This window comes from Nipponia nippon, unplaced genomic scaffold (genome assembly GCF_047370975.1).
Source record: "Nipponia nippon isolate SJK-2023a ecotype South Korea unplaced genomic scaffold, ASM4737097v1 scaffold_7, whole genome shotgun sequence".
Lineage (NCBI taxonomy): Eukaryota > Metazoa > Chordata > Aves > Pelecaniformes > Threskiornithidae > Nipponia > Nipponia nippon.
In genome coordinates, this window is record NW_028262391.1 from 19126674 (window position 1) to 19151914 (window position 25241).

At 37.7% G+C, this 25241-nt stretch overlaps 1 protein-coding gene across 2 annotated transcripts; it reads right to left on the reverse strand.

The window, feature by feature from the left end:
• Positions 1–929: 929 nt before the first annotated feature.
• Positions 930–24864, reverse strand: DAW1 (dynein assembly factor with WD repeats 1). 2 transcript variants are annotated; one of them, XM_087740186.1, is made up of 14 exons: positions 24795–24864; positions 23446–23518; positions 20611–20755; positions 17249–17307; positions 16465–16587; positions 14688–14787; positions 11473–11580; positions 10296–10402; positions 6956–7058; positions 6411–6525; positions 5262–5338; positions 3120–3282; positions 2418–2478; positions 930–1591 (listed from the first exon to the last, which is right to left on the reverse strand). In XM_087740186.1, exons 1-13 carry the CDS (start codon positions 24835–24837, stop codon positions 2444–2446), a joined length of 1251 nt encoding a protein of 416 aa, XP_087596312.1. In that variant the 5' UTR covers positions 24838–24864; the 3' UTR covers positions 930–1591; positions 2418–2443. The 2 variants fall into 2 exon arrangements, with proteins under 2 accessions (XP_087596312.1, XP_087596311.1); XM_087740185.1 differs by lacking the exon at positions 930–1591 and having other exon boundaries at positions 1599–2478.
• Positions 24865–25241: the final 377 nt, after the last annotated feature.

The window sequence follows — 25241 nt, forward strand, 5'->3', positions numbered from 1 at the left end:
GAGAAGGGGATCAAGCTGCTAACAGAGGCACAGAACGATTTCAGGATGATACATCTATACAATGCACTCCTAACATATATCTCTATAATTTATTAAATCTACACATGGGTAAACCAAGGTGCAGAGAGCCTAACATAAAAGCACTCCTATGCTCCACACCTAATAGTACCTAGGGTGCTACTGACGTTCTTATGAGGCACCAGGGCAGCACACTTTTCAGCAGTGCTGTGAATCACACCAGATGTGAAAGTATTTCACATGTGAGCAGGAAACCTGGATAACTTCACCTGAAAAGCCACGCCACTCACCCAGTGAGTCTCGGCAGAGTCAGAAATAGAGCCCGGATGGCCTCCCAGTCCAACGCCTGGTCTATGAAACCTCAGCTCACTCACAATTTCACATAAAAATAGGACAAGAGCTCGAAGCCAAGAGCTACTACAGATGTTTGATTTGCTGAATCACTAGCATAGTATAAGAGAAAAATCGTAACGGAAAAGGCAACAGAAAATAATCCAACCTGAAAAATTAAGCAAAAAAAAAAAAAAAAAATCTACTTCCTAATTGCAGTCCAAAGAATTTTTTTTACTTTGTGATGGTTACACAGCAAGTCAAATTCCAGTTTTTAACTGCATAGCAGTATTTGTAAACATTTCCCTACACTAACTTTCCTCCATTTTTGTCAGCTGGAAATCCCCCATGTCACATCTGTAAGCACAGGTGCAAACTGACCTAGGGACACAGGGCAATTCTAAAATAACACAGAACTGCATTGCCCTTCCTGCCCCTTTCAATTCTGGATTGCCAAGGTACTCTCTTGGTATCATAAGTCTTTGCACAAGACAACAGGGAACACCCCAAGCATTACTGTAACATTAACATCAGCCACTTTGCCTACTGGTAAAGGCTTAATTTTAAATGATCTGCAGCACACTGCTTAGTTCTCCCACAACATGACACTACTTGAAACAACCAGGATACTTGCCAAGTGATGACGGGCACTTTTGTTTCTTCATTTACACACAAGGATGCTGGCAAGCACTCAGAGATAATCAGAACACATCAGCATTAGTAACTTCCTATGAAATTTAACAACATTTAGAAGTCAAGTCCACAACCAGAGATATACAATATAAACAAAATACCTTCAAGTTCATTCTCTGCTGCACGCTTCCTTTCTTCCTTTTGCCTCCCAGGCACCACACATACTTTGTTCAATCCTGCCCTCTGTGCCTCTTCATCTTTCTTCCAAGGCTGCTGGCAGACACCAGTCAGCTCTGCTCCTTCACCACTTCCCTGCAAAGAGCAACTGCACTTCCAGGTGCTCTGCTAGGAGGTGGGGAGAGCCCTGAACAGGTGAAGCCTGTTGGTGATTGCTGGCAAGAGGTAAACCTGGGTTAGAGTTCATCCTATGGTGGTAAATAACGTGCAGGAGTTTCTCGTCCACTTCTCAGTTTATGTCATGATCCTTGGCTCCAAATCTTTGGTGTGTAGAGTTTCTTCATCTTGGCCATAATCTTTGGGCCAGGATTCAGAGTTGGAGTCACCACCCACATTATTTTTTTTACCTCAGATGAAAGCAGAAGAATGAGGGCTGAGCAGAAAGGAATGGAAAGATGTGAGCAGGTATGAAAGGGTGGTGAGCGGGAGTTTAACTACAGCATGCATGCAATAGTTAATAGCAATACAGTTCACAAATGGTTGCTGATTTTCCCCAGAAATATCAAGTGCGACATTGTATTATAAGTAGTGAAACTGGCATTTTAACTCACTACTTTATTACACAACAAAAACAAATTAATACAAAACTACTCAGGGCAAGTGCATAACAACACCGCTTTCATACTTGAGAGTATCATAAGGCTATTTTTTATTAAAAGGGTTACAAGGGAAAAACAACACACAAAGAAATGGGGCCATCCTACTGGACTCATTGACACTAATCATCATTTCTCTCAGGTGACTGAGGTAACAGAGCGAGACTCTTCTCGGCAGTATCCAGTGAAGAGCCAACGTGCACAAATTGAAATACAAGAAAATATTCTATTTAAAAATAAGAAGAAAAAAAACAAAACTTTTTTTACTGTGAGAGTGATCAAACACTGAGCAGGTTGCCCAGAGAAACTGTGGAGTCTCCGTCCTTGGAAAAATTCAAAACCAGCTGAACGTGGTCCTGGGCAGCCTGCTTAGTTGACGCTGCTTTGAGCAGGGGTGTTGTACTAGACGATCTCCAGGGGCCCCTTCCAACTTCTACTGTTTTGTGATTCTATGATTCCATATCTACCAGACATCAGCAAAGTCAAACCTATCAAAATCTAGGTAACTTCTCTACTTCAGCAAAGCTGAACAAAGAGGGTAAAAGAAAACAGATCTGAAAGATTGAGTTTATTGACTACGAAACTCATGAAGTAGGCATATACCAAACTGGATCTTTCCTTGTCGTCAGTCAGTGCCATATTCTACAGGTGTTATCCTTGCTCCCTAGTAATAAAAACACATTGTGAGGCAATCATTTAGCTGTATTGCACAAATTATCCATTTTTGTTAACGCCTACATCAACAATGTACCTGGAATGCCTAGGAACCAGAGAAATATTTTTCTGTCCATGACTAGGAAGAGACAGCAGGACCTGCAGCAATATTTTTAGCTGAGATCATCCTGCATCCCCTATTTTGGTAGTTCACTCAAAAGATCGAAGCGATCACAAATACTCTGTTCATGTTTCCCACTCCCGTGATTTTTCATCTGAAGTGAATGAAACCTGAACAGAATGCAGTGCCAAATACACAAAAGGTGTGCTCCCATCTAAAAAGCTTTGCGTTTTGCTCATCCAGACCTCCCTCACTGCAATACATTGCGAGAAAATGGCTTAAGTCACTGGTCTGGGGCTAGTATAGGCCCATAGGACAGATGGTGGGGTATGCCCATGCCTTTATACAAATTTGTGAGCCTCAGTTCCAAAGTGAGTTTCTAGGTTTTTTTGACTACATTTTAAGTCACTGCTGGTACCTGCATTTGGGATATGGCTCCAGGACACTTTTCAGACTCTAATTTTTTTTACCATAACAGGATTTAAAATGTTTCTCAAAAAATGAAAAAAAAATTGGAATATATTTGTTACCTGTAATTATTATATCGCCTTTGTAATTGAAAGCGCAGGAAAATATCTCATCAGTGTGACCCTCTAATATCTGAAGGCAGTGTCCAGTAGCAGCATCCCAGAGTCGAGCTGTTTTATCAGAGCTGGCTGTTAATATGCGATTGCCTTTAGGGTTGAAACATATCTTTAAAAAAATATAGAAAAGAGTTATATTACTTAGCAAGTCAATATGCCCAGAAAAAGAAGCATATCTAGTGATTAAAAAGTGAAAACAGAAACCAGCAAGTCTTGCATTCAGTTTTTCAGCTAAAATTCAGGATAGTATTCCACTAGAGTCACCCTGGCAAACTTCTGTGGCTGAAAATTTTGTGTATGTGCAAAGGTCTATAAACAATGACCTTACTATATGATCAAGACTTCAGAACATTATCCCCCCAAATCACAATTGCTCTACAACTGTAACAACTTTATTTAAATGTTATCATCATTCCAATGTAGAATTTATACATATTTTATAGAGTTCTACATTAAATAACTTACGTCTCTATAATATCAAAACTTCCACTGAGGGCAACTCATTTTTCAGTATGTCTTCACACTTGTTAAACATTCATTGCCAAAATTGCTTGCACTTCCAGATAATCTCATATATTTCTACAGCACTAACTGGACACTACCAGGTTGATTATATAATGCAAAATTGCTTAATTACTGAAGGCAAAACGCCTATTCCCCAGAAATCACATTTCCAAGTAATAAACTTCCCAAGTGATCACAGAACATCTTGCAGCTGCAGAAGTAGATTGACTTTTCAACATGCTCTCGGATGCGCAGATTCTCACTTCCAGCAAAGAAATCATGCCAGCACTACGGACCCTGATGGAAGCTGTCCCTAACCCACCCACATGTCAGCACGTATTCAGACTGCATTCCTCAGTGCATCTACACTGAATGTGAAATATTGCACTGAGTATATTAAGTGAGGAAAGACTAGCCCTTCTGAACTTAATATTCTCCCAGTGGAGTGATGATAATAGCCAAATCTATACAGTGAAAGCATGTGAGTTTTGTTCACTGAGAACCATCCTAGTTTCAAAATATTAATATTTCATTTACAAAATACATCAAACAAAAGTAGCACAGACTTAGCCTGCTAGCCTGGAAGCTAGTGAAAACTACCTGAAAGAATAATGAAAAGTTGCAAGCATTAAATAACAAAGTTTGAAAAACACGTACAATTTTGGAAGTAACTAAATGTATTTGGAACTGAACTTTGGCATTAAAAATTGAGCCAGACAAGACTTCCAGCAAAGTACATGAGCACACTCCTCATGACCAAGTGATTTTTGAAACAAGCTTTGTACTTCCAAGTCCCTTATGCACTTTTGAAAATAAGACTCTCCATGTATTTTTGCCACAGAAATGTTTTTTCTGTTCCATTCCATAAATCGGGTGTGCAGAGAAATGAAAAAGAGTAAAGAGGAGCAGATCTGCTAGAAGTAAGGAATAAGGGTGATGGTAAAAGCCTCAGAGACAATAGCCTTAAGATGTCATCAAGAGACTAAAAAATTGTGCTTATTGTCAGAGGATCTGGGGACTCCAAGGGCATAATAACACAAGTACAATTTAGGACAGGTCAGACAGAAGCTCTATTAGCTATGATCATAGTGAGAGAACATTTGGACAGCTTCTCCTTCTCTGCTCCCCTCTGCCAAGTAATTGCGGAGACCCAACCTATATACTGTTTCAGAAAAAGGAAAAAGGTAAGGAAAAACAATCATTTCAATGTTAACTAAGCCAGGTACCATCCCTGGGAGGGATGGATTTCTTAAGCAGCTTGCTAACTGCCACAATTCTAAGGAATCAAGTAGTAAATAACATGACAGTATGGAGAGATGGCTCTTGCTAGAGCTTACAGGAGTGGCACACCCACTATTATCTTAGCTCAGAAGTGGGGAGTTGGAAACAATCACTGACTGATAGCTTTTACTTGAAAGGAATGTTCTTTTAGTAAAGATAACTTCTTAGCCAGACCTCTCAATCTTAAATATTAATAATTTTACCACCACATTCTTTAACAGTATTCCTGTGTCATGGAATAACTGGTGGATTGGATGTCACACGTAATCAAATAAGAAAAGGTGCAAACCGCAAACAACTTACCTTTGAAATTTCACCTCCATGCCCTTCTAGCTTTGCAATGCACTTTTTTGTTTCTGCATTATAGACTCTTGCTGATCCTGTTGTAGTAGCATAAAGCCATTTGTGATTGTTATGCTTAAGCATGCATTTCAATAAGGACATTTTAATAAGGTCGGAAGGGCCTCATCCTCAGGTTTGATTTCAAAAGAAATAGAAGACAATCTTAACACAGTTTCCTCCAAGGATAAAGTATGTCAAGAAGGATCTGGTTGGAAAAGGTTGACTACTTAATAGGTTCTGCTGGAAAACTTCTAAAATGTGAATACAAATGGCCACATAGAACACAGACCACTGAAGTCTGTAACTTCAGAATGCATGTACAATATATTCAGAAAGCTTTCATTATATTTCAGATATTCATTCTATTTAATAAGTTATTAATTATACTTAAGAAGCTATTGATTACATTTCAGGAAACTTTTTACATTGTCTTATGTCTTAATTTAGCAACTACAGCAAATCAGATCCAAACAGTGTCCCCCATCCAGTCTGTTATCCTGTTTCTAAAAGTGCAAACCAAAACACTTAAGTATGTAAAAATAATATGGTATTGTCATTATGCGCTATAACGCAACACTGTGCAGGTGAATACAAAAAAATATTTATTGCGATTCCTAAATAAATAATAAGCATGCAAAACTGCTGCATACCAACAACAAAACAAAATTGCTTCTTTCAGTATCTCTTTATTGTGTATTCTCTTGCTGTGTGTTTGGAAAGCCTAGTAGCAAATCCACCATTAAAATTCCAACTACCTTTTGCATTTAAGCCTAAATCCGAGCCACCCAAATCACACTTCACTCAAAAGCTACTTACCTAAACATTTAAAATTAATTTCCAGCCACAAGTGAATTATTTCCCTACAAGTTTGAAGTTAAAGGGGAAAGACATATTGAGTTGATTAAAGTGAGAAAAATAGGAAAATTTTCACTGGGGAAAACTTTTTAAGTTAATGCCAAACTTTCTATAATGCAACAAACATTGCCTGACCCACAGTTTCGAGTCACGATACTCCACTTCCATTAAGCTACATTCAAAGCAAAACCAAAGGAAAAAGTTGTTTTATGCTACTATCACAATTCTTATAGCACTCCCAGTCACTCCACTTACCATCAGCAGAGGCAGTTGCAATACGCTGGCCAGCATAATCAAAGCAGACATCCAATATTTCATCACTGTGACCTGTTAAAGTTGCTACATGTGTCCCAGTCATAGCATTCCACAGCTGCATAGATAAATAAGGGTAATTTTTTTGCTTATTTTGACTAATTTACTTGACAGATATCTAGTTGATCCATAAAGCAACATGTATAGGCCCTTTCTGATGTCTGACTGAAGGTATTAACCTGAAACCTGGATATAACTCAATAAAGAGTCACTGTTTAGTCAGTTTAATGAAGTCCTATATATTTTTTTTATTTCAGTGTATTGATTAAATGAGCCTTAAAATATATATATATATTATTATTTAACTGGACTTCACGGAAATTAATAAGCTTATAGGTTTTACGCTTAGTTGTAAATTCTTTAAGGAATTACATGTACTACATTTAAAATAATTCTCCTCCATTTACAAAAGATATATTTTTGTATATCAAGTAGCTGTATTTTTATATATCAAGTAGCTGTATTCAGTACATACTCAAGTTTCTTACCATGCATGTTTTGTCCATTGACCCAGTGACAATGAGAGAACAGTCCCAGTTGAACTGTGCACTGCTAATCTCTCCTCGGTGACCTATTAAAGTATGTAACATCCTACAAAAAAGAGAGTTTACATTTTTAGTGTGTATTTTGATATATGCATATAAATTATAAGTAAGTTTATAAAATGGTATAGTTAAGGTGTCAAGTCTTCACCATTTCATCCATTAAAGCAATTAAATGGAGTGGTACAGCTCATTTACGATTCTAGTACTACATCAATTCCATTTTTTATTGTTGAGACAAAGAGGCAGTAAGGAATAAATTGGAAAAGTCCTCCCTTCTCTTTCAAAAATGTTTTAGTGAATGTATTTCCAGTGAAATGTGATGAGTTTCCAGTGCCAGAGACAGCTTACTTGTATTCATCTACATACAAAGCATATACAGCAAGTTTTTCCGCATTACTCTGGCATTATCCCACTTCAATGAACTGTAAACAGTAAATCTTTAAAACTCCATATAATCTAAACCTTTTATAAAATCTGCTGAAGATCAAATGGAACTTAATCGGTACTTAATGTTAGCGTGTTCCCAAGTAACAGGCAAAGGACGACCAAACTGAAATATGATTTCTAATCCTCATTAATCCTAAACTTCTTGCTGCACAAAGACTGACAATATTAATTCCATTAAATTCTTCAGCTTTAGCTGAATAGAGAGGGTACAATTAGCCATTATCGCTTCCTATGAATTAATGGCCTGTAAAGCAATGAACCCTAAAAAAGATTAATTGATATATATATTAAAGGATTAGTAAATTAGGTTATTATCACAATGCTAATATCACTGTATCATTAATAGAAAACTGTTTTAACTAATGGATAAACTAACGACTAGAAAATCAACTAAATGAGTTTAAGTAACTGAAATCTTTTTATTCATTGCATAAGATACATAAGGGTAGCTAAATTAATATATACGCTAAATGAACAGCAAAGCAAATCTCCTGAGCAATTGAATTTTCTATTTGCTTATGATAACAAAAACTTGATTATACTCATGTCATTTTGTAGAATTACTCCTTTTCCTTTCTAACAATGTGAGGCCTGCACTGTTGTAATTGTGTAGACCTTTTAACAGTAAAAACAAAAATCAACAAGCTGAAAACAACAGCGGAAAACTTCTTTTTGTGAACTATTATTTGGCCATCAAGACTGCTGTTATTGTAATACCTAATACCTAAAATACCTAATATTGAAAAAAGTTTTAATTTAAAATTTAAAAGCTTTAATTTCCAAATTTTGAAAAGGCAGTCCAGGCTTCAAGCTTCAACATAAATATCTGATCAATAAACAGAATAAATAGTAACATGTGGAACATCTCACAGAAACCACAATCGATCAGGTACACAATTAGAAACAACCCAGAAAACAGGCTTGTGAAATGCCATAAAAAATTTCCATTTAAATTATTAAAAAAAAAAAAATCGGCTTCAGTCATGATAATACTTCTTTAGCCTTTAGTTTCCAATGAAATTTAATATATGGATGCTCTAATATTTACACCATAATTGCAAATAAGAAGAAACTGTCTCTCTCTCTTAGCATCCTGGTGTCCCGCACTCCTGATCCCAGTTACAGGCTGTTAATTTGTCAAATGAAGCTCTGAAGACACCTTCAACTGAACTACGGCTGGCTGGCTGTATCTGACATTGAGAAATTATTGAGGAAATACAGACCTGTATTATAAAAGCATGTTGTCCCCCCCTTTTTTTTTATTTTAACATCTTATGAAGAAAATCTTGAACCTTCTTGAGATTTCTTGTTGCTACATCAACTTCCCTCAGGATAATTCTGGATACCTATCCAGAATAAAACTAAGCAGCACAGGCACTCATCAGAGGAAGACAGCAAAATTAAAAGAAACTTCAAGTTCAAACTCAAATTTGGAAAGCAGTGTTTCTCATGTATTTCATATGGTGAAAGATGGGCACACACAACCTCACCTACAAGATTTTTACAAATCTACCTGAACCTGTATACAGAAGACTATGATTTGCTCGCAGTCTTTCTGACTGCAACTTTTCATTATTACTAAATGTATACATGCCCAGCTGCCATCTAAAAGGCTGAATGCTGGCCCTGGCACAATTATATTGCCCACTAGCTAATTACCAGAGCTGCCAGCGTTTAAATGAGAATTTTCTCTTCGTATTCCACTTCCTGGTATTTTCCCTGATGTGAAGTCCACATTCATTTCTTAGAAAAAAAGAATGCAACATGAAAATCCCAAGACTTTTACTTCACTGCAGGCTCAGACAAGAAGCTGGAAGAAGAAGATGGTTTATAAAAATAATACTTGCAAGAACACCAGGCTGAATGAAGTTGAATCCAAAGGTCCAATTTGCTGAATGAGTGTGTCCTAAGTATTTACATGCCAAACATTAAACTGCTGGTGTTGAATAAGCTGAAAACTTACAGGATCAAGCCTTAAATGATGTACTATGTGTATGTTATTTTTTAAAATCATGATTACTCTCATTCTGAAGATACACACATTGTTTACTACCCCAAGATGTCACTATACACACACTTTCCTTTTATATATAAATTTCAGAGATATTGCCTTTGCTCTCACAAAAAGAAAAAAGACATGACCTCTGAAAACATAATAGAATCATTATCTTCATAAATTACTTTGTCAGTAATCAGGGCAATTGTTTTATTATTCTACTTATACCGAGTTTCCAGTTGAAAAAACAAGTGGATTTGTCATGATAATACAAGAAGTTCATATCTAGCTACTACATTATTATTTGTTGGCATCATAATCTAGACATTTTATTCTCTGCAGTCAGAGAGGCCAAATTTTCTCCTCTTTGTAAATTTATACTGACATAAAGGACTGTGAGAAGGAAAACAGACCCTCTATGGTTTATAAAGACAATGTGACTGGACTAATTTTTTATGACATAACATATACTTTCTACTTAAATAGTCTGTTCCATCTAGAAACTCTAGACACTTTCCAAACCACGAGTTTCCACGCTGATAAAACATTCTCCTGTTTGGAGAATTCATCAGCCACAAACACAGGATCAGTCCATTCTGTCTGCCTCCTCAGTGCTAATAAGATGGAAATTTGGAACAAAAAACATATACAAAAGCATTTTGTGAGCAGCATTCCTTTTCAGAAAAACAAAGGGAACAGGAGTAACAAACTATAAGATGAAGGAACGCATACTCTAAATGAAGCAAAAATACAAGCTCTGTAATTTGTAGCTCAACATTGTCTCTTTCATTTGTCATTACAACATGCAATGTAAAATGATATTTATTAGTACTTTAGTACCTGCCTGTGCCAACATCCCACACTGCTACTGTATGGTCAAAGGAGCCAGTGATAATCCTGTCTCCAGTGGTGTTGAAAGACAAAGCAACAATTTCTGCTGAGTGCCCCTGAGAGAATTTTAAAAAAGGAGCATGAGAAAGCAAATTATGACTTTTCCATTAATGTAATTCAATATGTAGCTTTTTTTCAGCAGCATAATCCTTCTATAACCCTTCAATATATTATTTACTGTCTTGTCCAGTATATCACAATTTTGACAGAAAGATCTGCTGGACTGTGGAATAGTCAAAATCCCAACAACTGCAAAAAATCAAGCACATCACTTAAGCAGTAACCAATTGTCCAGTGATGTCATCAGTGCATATTTTTCATATTTGATTTAAACAGAATCACATTTGATTTAAACAGAATCACATTTGTTCACCAATACATACTGAAATCAGATGATTCATTTACAGTAAACTACAGTACAGCTTGTCAGTGGTGTTGGTGGAGAGGCTTGGAAAAATGAATATAGGCATACTTATAAGCTAAAGGATAACACATTCCACTGCTCTTTGGTCTGCTCAGGGCTCTAAGAAAGAGAAAGTCAAGGAGGAAAAAGTGTCTTCCCCACTCTATAGGTCACATACAGCAAAGGAAGCTTACGGACTACCTGTTATTTAGGATTTATGTGAGAGAAATGCATTGAAAAAAACCAGGCCTATCTGAACCTGTGGAAACCCGGCAAGGCACGTAGAGCAAAGAGACATCACAATCTAGAGGTAATTGGATGAGTTTCCTCTGCTGATTTTACAGGAAGAAGATCCATACAGATGTAGTGTCTGACATTAATGTTCTCAGAGTTACTTCATGTTAATGCAGAGGAGGCCATAATTTACAGGATAGCAGTGCATTTTAATGAGCGATGGAAGACATTCTGATCTATACCAGTAATGTCACTGAAATGAGAAAATCCATCTTTTGATAAATAGGACTTCTTATGAAACACTATAGCTTTAGCATTCCCTTCAAGTTTTCTTAATCTGTTTTGTAACTGCAGTCACTGTGGGACCCCCCTGGTAACAGAAACTCTGCAAGTTTTGAGACTGTGGTAGTGGTTATACTGCTATTTATCTCAGTTAGAAAACTAAGAAAGCAAGGAACACCTTTAAAAACATAAGGAAGGCAAACATACACTTAAAGTGACTATTTCTTCTCCTTTCTCTATATCCCATAATTTGGCGGTGGTATCCATGCTGCCAGTTGCCACCAATGTGCTCTGAAGATTAAATGATAAACACACCTGTAGCAAGAAACATATGGAAGAAGTGGGAAAAGAGAGTATTTATATACATTTTCTCAAAAACAATAGGTCAGAATTAATATTTTTAAAAAAGACAAAAGACTGACTTAATATTTTATGGCATACAGAAAAATTGCAGAGTTCTTCCAACAGTTCACTAGAAGAGCAACAAATCCTTATCACATAGCTCTGGCTGACTACTCCAATCAAATGGACTAATTGACTGCTTTGCAATGGCAGTGCATCAAAAAGACTTATTGGAAGATTTCCTGTATTATTTTCTGAGCCTGGATTAAAATTCACTATTTAGGTGCTTCATTTTGTGTCACAGGGAGAAATTATTTAGTTCACAAAATTTTAATCAAAATCAAGACTGAAGCAGTTTGTTAATTTATTAACAGTGCATAACTGGCAGAGAACTACATATTCAGTACCAGTATCTGTAATACAATAGATAAACTTATGCAATCTTAATAAACAGCTACAAATTTCTAAACCTCCTCCTATAACTCCAACATGTTTTAATCACACACACACACTTGCACGCTCTTGCATGCACACTCACCCCCTCTCACAAGATGAGTGGGTTACAAGCACACCCCCCTCCCTTTCCTGGGCTATGTGTTCCCTTACTTGCACACACCTCCCCTAGGAGACACGAGTGCTCTAGCTTTAGTTGAACCCACGCCACTTCCTACAATCTGCTGATCCGCACACCAGAGAGAAGGCATCCAAACTCACTCATGCACATCTTATGGGAGGGACAAAGGGGCCTTCTTCTTGAACCCCGTACTGACAATCCACTTGCCGGATGCAGACTCCTCATGGTGACTCCAAGAGGAAGGCTACGCTTGCTGGTCTAAGCAGAGACTGTGATGCCCAGGGTGACTTCTGGAAGCACCAAAGCAGGTTTTGACAACTGCTGCTTCCAGACTAATGTCTCCCCCGCCCTGTTATAAATTATTTTGATTCTTTTACACTTCTTTTTGGGCTTTTCTACTTCTTTATTTCAAAATGCTCTTTGAGGTTCTCCAGTTACTCTTCAATCCTACTGACAGTACTCCCTAACGCTCTCATTTGGTAGGCTTCCTCTTTAACTTGATCAGTTTGGGGCAAAGACCCTCCAGACAGTTTTGTGTCCCCACAAACACACTCTGTACACTCACACTCTTATCTTAACACGTGTCATTATGTAGGCCATTTGCCATGGGCGTCCCCACAACATAATATCTATTTATGAAAAAGCAAGAACAAAAGCTCAACAACTTCCATAATTCATTTTTCACATTGAAAAAAATCACGTAGTCATCTTCCCATTCTCTGTAATTACTCAGTATGATTGTTTTGCTAGTAAAGAATAAGAGGTACCATGTGAAAAGGAAAACAGTAGCTCATGTCACTGGTGCATTTTCACTATGTCCATTTATTTTTCTTTTTTCTATTTTTTTATACTGAATACCTATGGACATGCGCTTGCCAGCAATGTATCATATGTAATAATGGCCTTTCAGAAACAGGTCTCATTCAGAGAAACACATCATTTTCTGCCGGCTATTATCTTCTACTAATTACTGGTTAGCACAACTCATAACACTTTGGGTCTAATCTAACCCCTACAGAAGTCAGAAGAAATTGAGAGGCCTTTAAATATTTAGCTAACTGATTTGTGGAAGCAAAATCACTGCAGCCTGTCTCAATAAGGTATAGGCCTCAGAATCTACAAATTAAGTTTCAATTGCTTCCAGAAACAATTTCCAGAAATCCTTTATTGAATAATGATTGTATAGCTGTTTTTGTTAAAAAATATATTCTGCATTGAAATTAAGAGTTTAAGTGGACTTGCCCCCATCTTTTAAATCAGAGTGCTGTGCATCAAGGCATTGAGGCCAATAGCATCCTGGCTTGCATCAGGAACAGTGTGGCCAGCAGGACTAGGGAAGTGATCGCCCCCCTGCACTTGGCACTGGCGAGGCTGCACCTCAAATACGGTGTTCAGGTTTGGGCCCCTCACTACAAGAAGGACATCGAGGTGCTGGAGCGTGTTCAAGGAAGGGCAACGAAGCTGGTGAAGGGTCTAGAGCACAAGTCTTAGGAGAAATGGCTGAGGGAGCTGGGGTTGTTTAGTCTGGAGAAGAGGAGGCTGAGGGGAGACCTTATTGCTCTCTACAACTACCTGAAAGGAGGTTGTAGCGAGGTGGGGATCGGTCTCTTCTGCCAAGTAACAAGTGATAGGACGAGAGGAGACGGCCTCAAGCTGCACCGGGGGAAGTTTAAGTTGGGTATTAGGAAAAACTTCTTCACCGAAAGGGTAGTCAGGCATTGGACCAGGCTGCCCAGGGAAGTGGTTGAGTCCCCATTCCTGGAGGTATTTAAAAGATGGGTAGATGTGGTGCTTAGAGACACGGTTTAGTGGTGGACTTGTCAGTGATAGGTTAACGGTTGGACTTGATGATCTTAAAGGTCTTTTCCAACCCAAGTGATTCTATGATTTGCTATTGCTAATAGGGCTCCTAGTGCATTGGAAAGGAAACCAACCATTTTTAAGCTTGAACTGTTTTCGTTTCACATATCTTTGACATTTCAGCATCCCACATATTCCCAGTTAACACACTTAACATTTCAGAAATTCATTCTTCTATGGCTCCAGTTGGTCCTGTACATGAAGTACAGATCTCAGCATGAAAGACAGCAATACAAGCAATGATGTTCTTGTGTATTTAGTTCTGCAAATATGAGAGGCAATGCAAGATATCTAGAAAAAAATGGGATATATAAACAAATCAAAGACTAAATATGTGCAATAAATCAAAAATTCTGATTGTTATGGTATTTTTCAAAAAAGTTAAAACATTTTTGAAACAAGGGTAATAGGAACAAACTAAAAATAAAAATGTCTTTTCAAACTGTATACAATGTTTTCTATTTCTTAAGAACCGTCAGACTATCTTTTCTTGCAGTGCAGAAATGTTCACAATGTCTGAATGTATGAACAGATGCTGCAGAATAGCTGCCCCTTCCAATGTCAGCTCACAGGGACTTGGAACCCACAGCCATCAATGATGGTGTGTGAAAGCATAAAGGAATAAGAAACATCCATCAGTACTTACTATTTCTGCACTATGTCCTCTGAAAGTATGGTAACATTTTCCGGTTTCTGTACTCCACAGTCTGCAGGTTTTATCAAACGATCCAGTGGCAATCTTGTCACTAAATGGAAAAAAACCCTGTCATTTTTATTTAGAAAAAACCTTCTGACTTCAAAGACAGTAGAACTCACAGAAACAATACTCAGTTGTCGAAGCTTGTGTGCATTTTAGCGCATTCTGCCGCAGTACAAGATCCTGGAGCAGTATTTCACAGACAGAAGTTACATTAAAGGAAAAAATTAGCAGACATAATTAGTTTCTAAAACAGCTACTATGCCTATCTATTAGGACAGAAGTGTTCATAGCTGATGACTAACCTACATTAGGGATTAGGTTATCTGCTGTACTTCCAGATGTATTTAAAAGTTAGATCATTTAATCAGATAGCATCTGTTTGTTTATCAACAGGTATAAACTCTTCTTATAAGTAGTTTACCCAAATTTCAGAGGTCAAATTCCACTCCCACTGAAGTCAGTGGAAGCATTGTGACCAACTGCAGCTAGAGCAAGACTGAAGTGAGTTACCCAGAAAATGTAGGAAGGGACACTTTATTGAAACCTAAAGATTAGCAGGAAAAACAACATTATTTTTTTACTGAACTTTTAATTTAAAAGTAGCTCAACGTTCTCATCAGATTTTTGCTTGCTATATATTGCTTTTCCACTTTTACGTTACAGTCTAGTTATTGATCTTTGCACAGATTTTTGTCATACATTAGTTTCCTCAAAGTACATAAAAGAGTTTCATTAATCGTTTTTTTAAAGTAAAGACTAATATCAGAATATAAGACATCATTAATATAGTGGATTCTAGGTTGGATAAAGACTTTTCATTTAGAAGGAAATGACGATGCTCCAAATAGCCTAAGAAAAAGTCTTTAACATTTATTTCCTGATGTTAACTGTTTATTGCTTAACTGATAAACAGGTCATCTGACAGTGAAAGAAGTAATGTGATTCAACATAAAAATAGGAATTAATTTCTCTTATTTTGCAAAGAAGCAAAATGGTTTACTTACACACGACAGCTTCCTCAGGAAGCAAATGACAATGAAACTTCAGTAGCTAACATGTAATTCCCTTCACCTAACAGGTGGCAATTCTAACCTAGGGCAAACAGTTATTGCAGAAATAAAGATGCACGGATTCATATTTGACATTCATACAGCGGCACCCTGTGGATTTTATAAAAATTACTCAACAGCTCTGACACTTCTAAAGCACACCCTAAATAATAATGAATGTGTAACACCAAATGGAGAAATCCACTTTTATTATGACAGAAACGTTCTTTCTCCTTAATTGAAGCAACTCAAGCTGTCATAAGTACTTATATCTCACATCATATACAATTACATGGAGACAGTAAAGAACGATTAACATTCAGACCACAATCTGATTATGTAGATATTATTGAAATAAATCTGTGTTTCAATATATTAAACTGACTCATATATGTATTTTTCAAGGCACTGAGTACCTAATGAAATTTATGCTTTGAATTTCTAAATTTCATTTTAAAAAATTATAGCAGAAAACATGTCTGAATGTCTCTCTTATACAAATAATATGCAATGTCGTCCCACGGTCATTAGCTATAGTTGAACTTTGCAAATTCAGAATTTGAACTCTTTCAATTTGAGATAGTCTATTTTATGTTAAAGTTTGAGTAACAGTTCTGTATTCGCAAAATAACATGATAAGCAATTATGATGTATCTCAGAGAAAATATATTTACCCATAGGGATTATTGAAAGCTATTGCATAGACAACATTTCTGTGTCCTTCCAACGTATGTAGCTCTTCTCCTGATGCAGTATCCCATACTTTGCAGGTTCTGTCATAGCTTCCAGTGATAAAGCTAAAGCAAAGAGAAATTAGTTTTTGAATACAGTAAATATCTTGCTGGTCCTGGTGCATAATCAAATGAGTTATTTCCACAGATTTCAGTTAGCACTGTCTCAGACCCTAAATCTCTTGTTTCTTTCAAAAATATAGATTAATGACCACAGAGGTTCCTTTTTTAATTTAAATATTATTCATTAAAAAAACCTTGTTTCTAATCTTTAATGTATTTCAACTAAAAAGCAAGCTGCTGCTTTCAAGACATGAAGGAAAAAATGATTAGGCGTATGCCCACAGTGAAATGAATTAACACGAAATTCCACTGCAGTGAAAGTCCCAAATGAATTTATGTCAAAGACTCATTTATCTTTTAGTAATATTCACTTTATTGCCATAAAGGTGCTTCTTTCTGAAATATGATAATTGTCAACAAACTATCATCTTGGAAGAAAAAAATTACATAAATTGAATCTCACCTGCTACTTTTTTGCATCTCCCATTGGCTCTCCCCCAGAGGCCTGAAATCCAATCCCCAGTCATGCTTGAAACTGCTTATGAGCAGCACAGCTGAATTCTTTTTGCAGCAAGATAAGAGCATTGAAATTCCCTTACAATTTAATTTACAAATACAAAACTTCAATTAGTGATTATGTATTTTGACTTCGAAAATGACTTACCGGGAACCAGATTTGTTAAATGCTACATTAGTCAGTGGCAATATATGTGCTCTAAGTACCTGAAATAGAAGCAGGGGAAGAAGAAAGCAACATTTGATGTAATTAAAAAAAAAAAAAAAAGAAGCAACCCCAACCCCCAAACAATTGCTCAAAATGCTCAATAGGATAATATTTTAATATTTTCTCCTCTCAGATTAGCAGTTACAGCTGTAATGCATTAATCCCTAACTAAAAAGTCCCCCATGTCTCAGCAGGTTATCACTGCAGATATTATATACTACTGATTTCAAATTTATATTTTACTTGAATGAACTGCCTTTTCCCCCATGTTTGCTTTTTCTCCATCTTCTCTGAGACCAGCAAGGTAATCCTAAACCAGAGCTGAAAGGGCAAAAACAAATGAGTGGGGAGACCATGCCTGGTGAGATCACTGATGAAAGAAATTCCAGCTAATATTAAACCTTATATAGTGAATCAAGTGATCCAGCTGAATTGAGTATTTTAAGTCTTTCAGCTTATGGGATCCTTTCAGCTAGTTTATGATTTTGTTTTAAAAAACAGGAAGAACAGAAATAAGCTACATCTACGTCCTATGAGGTCATGACAAAAAAGGTATGCAGAACTACAACAAGGATGCTTGTCAAGACAAAATTCAAAGAGGGAATTTCAAATTTGATGTCTGCCTGTATTGTTTAGGTTATGGAGGTCACTATTTTTCTAACATTGCTTCTAAGGTCGTTTAATCAGACAGTATATGTGTTTCATGTGAATTATCTCATACCCATAATAATACACATTAAGGTTTATTAAACATAGGTGAAAATGGTTTTAGATACTGCCAATGAAAGTCAGCATGCCATGATACTTTGAAAATTACTAAAAAAAAAAAAAATCATCTGGTTTGTGTTTGAATAAGGTGGTTACTGTATAACAGGGTTTGCATTTGAACAACTTTTGCCTATTACAAGCTGGCTTCTGCTCGAGTCTAAAGCATAATAAAATCATAACCTGGGAAGTCACAGCAATTGCTGACAGTGAAGTAAAGGGATGTTAAAAATACAGCAGTGGTCCACTAGGTCTTCTCTGTAGTGTAAGAATGAAGAAGAAATGATTTATGAGCAATGCCATTTAATCACTGACATATTACCACAGACTCAACTTTTGGTACTTATCTCTAGCTTTCTCAGCTGCCTGTCTCCAAAAGGAAAATGAAAGGAGCCCAGAGATCATCTACTCAGAAGAGTAGGGACTGATCAAAATGGAAGAGAAATAACAACAGTCAAGTGAAGGACTGAGAGAGAAAGAAACAGAACAGGTATTTTATGTTAGAGAAACAGCAATTTCTGTTCTCTAGAGAAAGTAAGACAAGTTGTACTCACAGCTACAGCAGTGGGAATGGGCAGCCAAGATGTGGAAATGACAAAAAGTATTTTGCTTTTTTTAAAACAGCCACAGTATACAAATATCCACATATGAGAATGAATAATTATGGAACTTTATGGAAATTTGATCCATGACATTTTTAGGGCTCCATGCAGGCAGCTCTGAATAACAAACATATTTAACAATTATGAAAAAAAGGGAGGAAAACAATATGGGTTTATGTTGAATTTCAGATCACTGGACTAATTCTGCTCTTCCAATGCCCAGTGCTGCAGTTGCTTCATCCACAGAACTCTAAGCCAGTAAGAACTGCTTGTGCAAATGATACAACAATCAAACCCTAAGGCAATATTAAAAAAATGTACCTCACTTCTGCAAAATCTGCTACAGCAGTTTCTACAATAAAAATCTGCAAATCACTACAGGATACCATTGCTATGTAATAGTTTAAAACCTGAGAAATTGTTACAAAAGCTTGTTTCTCTGCAGGGTGCCTAACAGAACACTATCACCACAATTGCTGGAAATAACAAAAAGATGGGTTTATGCACTCATTTAAGATTATGCTCCAGTGCAACAGGAAAAAAATATTCATTTCCAAACAATGCAAACAGATGGGACATTGTTCGGAAAAAAAATTCTCACTCCCACCTACCTCTTGTATTTTATTAGTATCTCAGAAGCACCTGATACTCATTTACAAGCATTAAACGGAACTCAAATATAAACCAAGTTCTTTTCACACACTTCTAACTACTCTTGAGTGAAGTAAATAAGCCAGCACTGATTGGATTTGCCTGCTTCTAGTATTTCCAAATACAGAAGCTCAAATGTGTCACTATACCCAACAAAGAACAAATACATTATTTATACTGAAATTTCAATAAACACTTGATGATTTGTCAGTCTCTGTGATGAACAAGCAATTTTAAAAGCTTGTGAAAAGCAAGGCATTATCTCAGTTGAGAGCATACCCTAAAACAGAACAGAAACTTTTTAAATTTAAGGTGCCTTATTAAATAGCTCTGTTTTCAAGGTTATATACACAGATCTTTGCAGAATTCACCCAGATGTGTACTGTTGGTCAAAAGAACCCAAGTTATATCTAGCAACGTAAGATTTTTCTTTAGCCAAACAAACCAACACAAAATTTCTCCCTTTTCTCTCTAAATTTAAGGTAACAATCAATAACATAGCACTGACCAGCAATTTTTAACAGCTACACATTGCCATCTGCTGACACAATAAAGATACAACACTTAATTATTTCAGATTGCAACATGCAATTTCTGGAAGCAATTTTATTTTTATTTCCACAAATAAATACAATTAAACCTACTCTCTTCTGATAGACTGAATCCTGGATTTGAAGTCCTGAAAGGTCTCTCTAATAATTATTCTTAAAAATCTGACTCATTTAAAATAAATTTACAAGGTGCTGTCCATAAGCTGAAAATCAAATTATCAATTTTCAGACATAATAGTAATGGCAGAAAGTAATGACAACCAATATTACTGTATGTAGCAGAATACCTAAAATAAACAGAGTTTTCACAAAATGAAGAACAAGTAGACAAGGGTATGAAAATATTTTGGGTCTTTCCCAGCAGCTAATTTACTTGGGGTCTAGTTACAGGTTTTGTTTAAACATAACTATGGGTAATGTTTTTCCAAAGAGTCTTATTTGACAAATAAGAGAAGTATGTCTCCATCCAAAACACACCCTTGTACATAAGCCTACGTAAACAGTGTCTAGGAACAGTTATACCTCCCAGCTTTTTGGGGGAATTCCTGGCAGACATAACCAGGCCAGACTCAGTCACTCTAAACAGTGCAGAGGTGATTGAAAAGAGTGAAGAAATTGGTCATAAAATCTAAATTTTGCTCTCAGGCACAATATGCAACAGTAGAAACATACTTGCAACATCACAACTGAAACCCCCCAAAATCCCCCAAATTATTTTAAAGATGCCTCTGACCTTAAAAAGATAGAACTTGTGATCCTCTTTTTCCTCTAGCTTCTCTTGCAATCTTCGTACTAAATGTATGACGTGTTCCTTGCATGAAGCTGTGATGAGAGGTTCTCCTTTTCTAATTTCTTCTACTAAGGCTATGGCATCTGTGCTAATTATGAGAAAAAACAACAACAAAACCCCAAACCCACCAGATTTCATCCTCTGACAATAATTATGATTATAAAAGCAAGAACATCATTTACTTGCAGAGAAACTGAAGTAAGCAATTCAATGATATGCACTTATCTTATTCTGTAAAGGCTTAAAGAAATATGGATAAATCTTTCTTGGTTTCTATACTTCCCTCTCTTACTGAAGTTGTTCAGTAAGATTTAACTTTTAAAAATTTTAGCTTGGCAAGAACTTTCCACAGAGGGTCAGACATGGGAGATGTGCATCTAAAATTTTGGAATAAATATCTAAATTAAGGTGGAATTTCATAAATTCCCAATGAATTGTCCACGAAGTAGCAACAAGATAAATTATATATGGAAAGTGTTAAAATTATCTCTGTCTGTGGCTTCACAAATCTATACCTGTTCCTGTAACTCTTAGTTATGATAATAACTTCCAAAACATGGTCTGCAGTCTGATTCCTGGCCATCCATGAGAAACTGAGGGTTGACAATACCCAGCAGTTGAAGCACCAGCATACACTTAAAATTGGCCCTAGCAAGAAAACCTAGCCTTTCTGTTAGTATGTAACAGTATGTATTATTGCAGTCTAAAGGGGATCTTCTATATCAGTCCTCTAAATGGGAGTCACTAACATCCCCATATATTAGTATCCTCTCAGTGTTTATACTCCTGTTAAGTAATACCAGACAACTTATTTCTTTCATAAAGTGACTTGTTAGGTTTTATTCAGAGTACTGAGCTGGACATTTCCAGGTAGACAAAAATAAATAATTTATAAATTTGGATTTTTCATCTTGCATGTGCAGCCTACATTGTCTACTGACTCTGGCCCACACGCAAGGACTCTTCAATATCAATGTCGATATTAAGACAATCATATTACTTCATGCCCTTCTGCCTAATAAACTCCGTGGATTTTGGCAGCTTTATTTAATGGTGGCATTTTTTTCCTCTTTCTGAAGCTCTTCCAACCAGAGCTGGCTGAGTAGAGCACGCAGGCTGACTATTATGACCAAAACCGTATTAAAGCTCTCAGCTTTCTTTTTGATTTTTCTTTTGGGTGCCAAGAGGAAGACATTAGCTGGAGGAAAGCGGAAAAAACAGTTTGAGAGCCACATAAATCCTGATAATCTTTCCATGGTGTTTGATGCCAGCCAAAAAGTTCTGTGAAAAAAATCCACTAGATATGACATGCAAATTCGTGAAGTGTTCCATATTTTTTTATGTGTACAAATAACCGACGGGAGGAAATGAAGCAGAGGGAGCAAGACTTTTCTCAGTACTGCCCACTGAGAGGACAAGCATCAAGAAGCACAAATGAAAAAAAAAAAAAAAAAAGGAAATTTAATCTGAATACAAAAATACACTTTTTTTGCTGTAAGGGTGGTCAAACACCAGGATAGGTCTCACAGGGAGGTTGTGGAGTCTCATCTCATCTGGGAGATATTCAGAACTCAACTACATGTGGTCCTGGTCAACCTGCTCTAGCTGACCCTGCTTTAGATGGTCTCAAGATGTCCCTTCCAACCTAAATGATCCCCTGATTCTGTGACACACCATTATATTCTATCACTGAATGCACAAAATAGCCAGTCAAATAACCTCTCAAGCACTGGTGCATAAATTATATGTAGCAGTATTACAGCTAATTCAGCATAGTAACTTGTCAAGTCAACATTCTCATTACAACTAATTTGTCCTATTTCTCACAAGGAAGACATAAGAGAGTTTCAGACTGGTGCCTTCCAACTGCCTGAAAACCAGAGCTAGATGTGATTGAGGATTGTCTCAAGCAAGTCTCACTTGCTTCCTCATGAAGTGACCTTTGTCTTGCCCTCTATCTTACCGGAAGATATCCTATCAAACTGAAATCTAAACTTGACTTTGAAATACATTGTATTTTTTATTCTTCAGTTAGGCCAGTCCCTGATTTTTAGACATATCAAGCTCCTGCCATTTCTTTCATCATCTGTAGGAGACTAGAAAACCAGATTATGTACTCTTACTTCTTCTTTCAAAGGACTCAACTACAATTAGTTTTGCAACAAAAGAAACCAGAAAACTTCCATTACTTGCAACAGAAGCAGATACTCAGTTTCTCCACACAAACATACGGGAGGGAATCACTTACTTGCCTATCTTACACCACCTTACCTGTGGTTGTTATGAGGATTAATTAATGTAACAGGAGAGATCTGAACTGATATTTAGTTGTTATTTTCAGTGATTTCAACAGAGGTCATTTAAACCAATGTAACTGGGGTTGAGTTAGACCCACTTTTTAAAAACATTCTGAAGACCAGAAATACTATTACAGGACCTAAGAACTAACTGTCATTCATCACAACATTACAACGTTAAATGCTGTACATTTCTGCTGGCTTTGTACAGGCACCTTCATAATCATACTTCTATAAGCAAAAAAAAGGCTTCACCTCTGAACAGAAAAGCATGATGGTAATAATCAGATAGAATGCAAGATTCTGTATTTAAAATAGAGGGAAAATAGTTTGATTATGTTATTTTCTTTTCTGTGTATGTATTTTAGTGCACAAAGACACAGCTGACCTCAATTATGTTTAAAACAATCAAATAGAGTTGTATCTGAGCATGCTATAAAACAGCAGAGAGTGCTGTTATCTGAAATAACATCATACTTACTCAGGTCTAAGATAAAGTAGATCTATAGATCTGGTCTTTGGCTCACCACCTTGTACATACTCCAGAATAATTCCTTTAAAAAAAAAAAATGTGATGAAAAGGTCTTAATTAGATGTCAGAGATTTCATAACATGCACTGTAGACTGCAATGCTTCCACTTTTATTGCTCCACTGACTTCAGCAGACCTGCTTCCAAGTTCTTGAAACTGGAAGGATGTTGGCTGCTCTTGCTGAGCGCTAGCAGGGTGATGAACAACTCCAATGTGTTTATATGATAAAAGATACTAAACAGTATTATTTATGAGCCATTTTCTATTCTGGAAATGAACAAGCTCTTTTTCCCCCAACAACTTTTTGCATGATTTCATCAACTCTATTTTCAAAGAAGCTGTCCTGAAGATACTTGCTGTAGTTTGGTGTTCCAAGAAGCCTGGAAAACATGCTTTACAAAACCTGTTATATTTATTTCAGTGTTTGCAAAGGCCTGTGTGCAGTAACGTATAGAAAATCATAACACACTTTCCATTTCTAGGTATGCTCTGGCACCCCTGCACCTGAGGTGAAGTATTAAAATGTTTAACCGCATTGCTTCCTGTTTTGAAACAGTTGTTAAAGAGTCCTGCTGCTCCTTGGTTTTCTGTGGGAAAGGATAATTTAGATTAATTTTTATGTCATTTTGCATTTTACCAAGTCTGTAAGAAAAATATTTAATTTGAAAGAAAGATCTGTTATTACAATATTTCCTGAGCTGGCCATCTCCACCTTGTTTCACTTTTGAAAACCCATTAAGTCTCCCGGCTAAGTTCATAAGAAATGACGAAGACTGCTTAGCCGAACAGCTTTTCAAAGCACAGTTCTGCTCAGAAAAGTCACAAAACAAAGAAAGGAAAAATAAGAAATGTGGCAACTTTTAGCTAAACAGGCCTTTTGATATACATTGATATACACATATACATTTTTTCGTGCCAGCTACTGCCACTTTTGACTTTTTATACTCCTTACTGCAATGCGAATAAGACCACCTCGATTTCGCAATGATAAATCATCAATTACAGCTCCAATCGGCAATGAGCTGCTTCCAGCGGGCAGCCTCTGACCCAGCCGCAGTGCCGAAACACCCGCACCTGAAGCCAGCCCAGCTGCAGGTGCGCGATCGCCCGCTGACTCCCGCCCTCGCCCACGGCAGAGGTGAGGGAGACCTCCGCTACAGGAGGCCCCCGGGCCTCCCTACGGAGGCGCCCGCCACACGCCCAGCGGCCGTCCCTACGCCCGGCCCCAGCCCCGCCGTGCCGGCACAGCCCCTGACAGGGCAGGGAACCGGCCCGGCCTTCCCGCGCCCCGCTCCGCACCCGGCGGGTAGTAGCGCAGCAGCAGCCGCCGCAGCATCATCATCCTCCGCCGCCGCCGCCGGCCTCCGGCCCGCTGCCATAGCAACGCCCAAACAGCGCCTGCGCGCATGCGCCCCCGCCGGGCGGGAAGGGCCGCCGGGTTGCAGCCTCCCCTCACGGCTGAAGGGCTGGCGTGGCCTCGGGCCGAGGCGGCTGCGTGAGGCATGGCGGTGCCTCTTCAAGCCCCTCGGCCTGGCTGTTGTCATCCACACAGCTGGAGCGGCAGGGAGGCCCGGTGTGGAGAGCTGGCTGCCGGCCCAGGTGGCTGCGCAGCTGGGGCAGGACGAGGACATGGCTGCGCAGGCCCACGCCTCGGCTGCGCAGCCGTGTCCTCGTCCCACCCTGGCTGCGCCACCGAGGCCTCCCGTGAGGGAACAGTTCGCTGTGAGGTTGTATGTGAGCACGGCA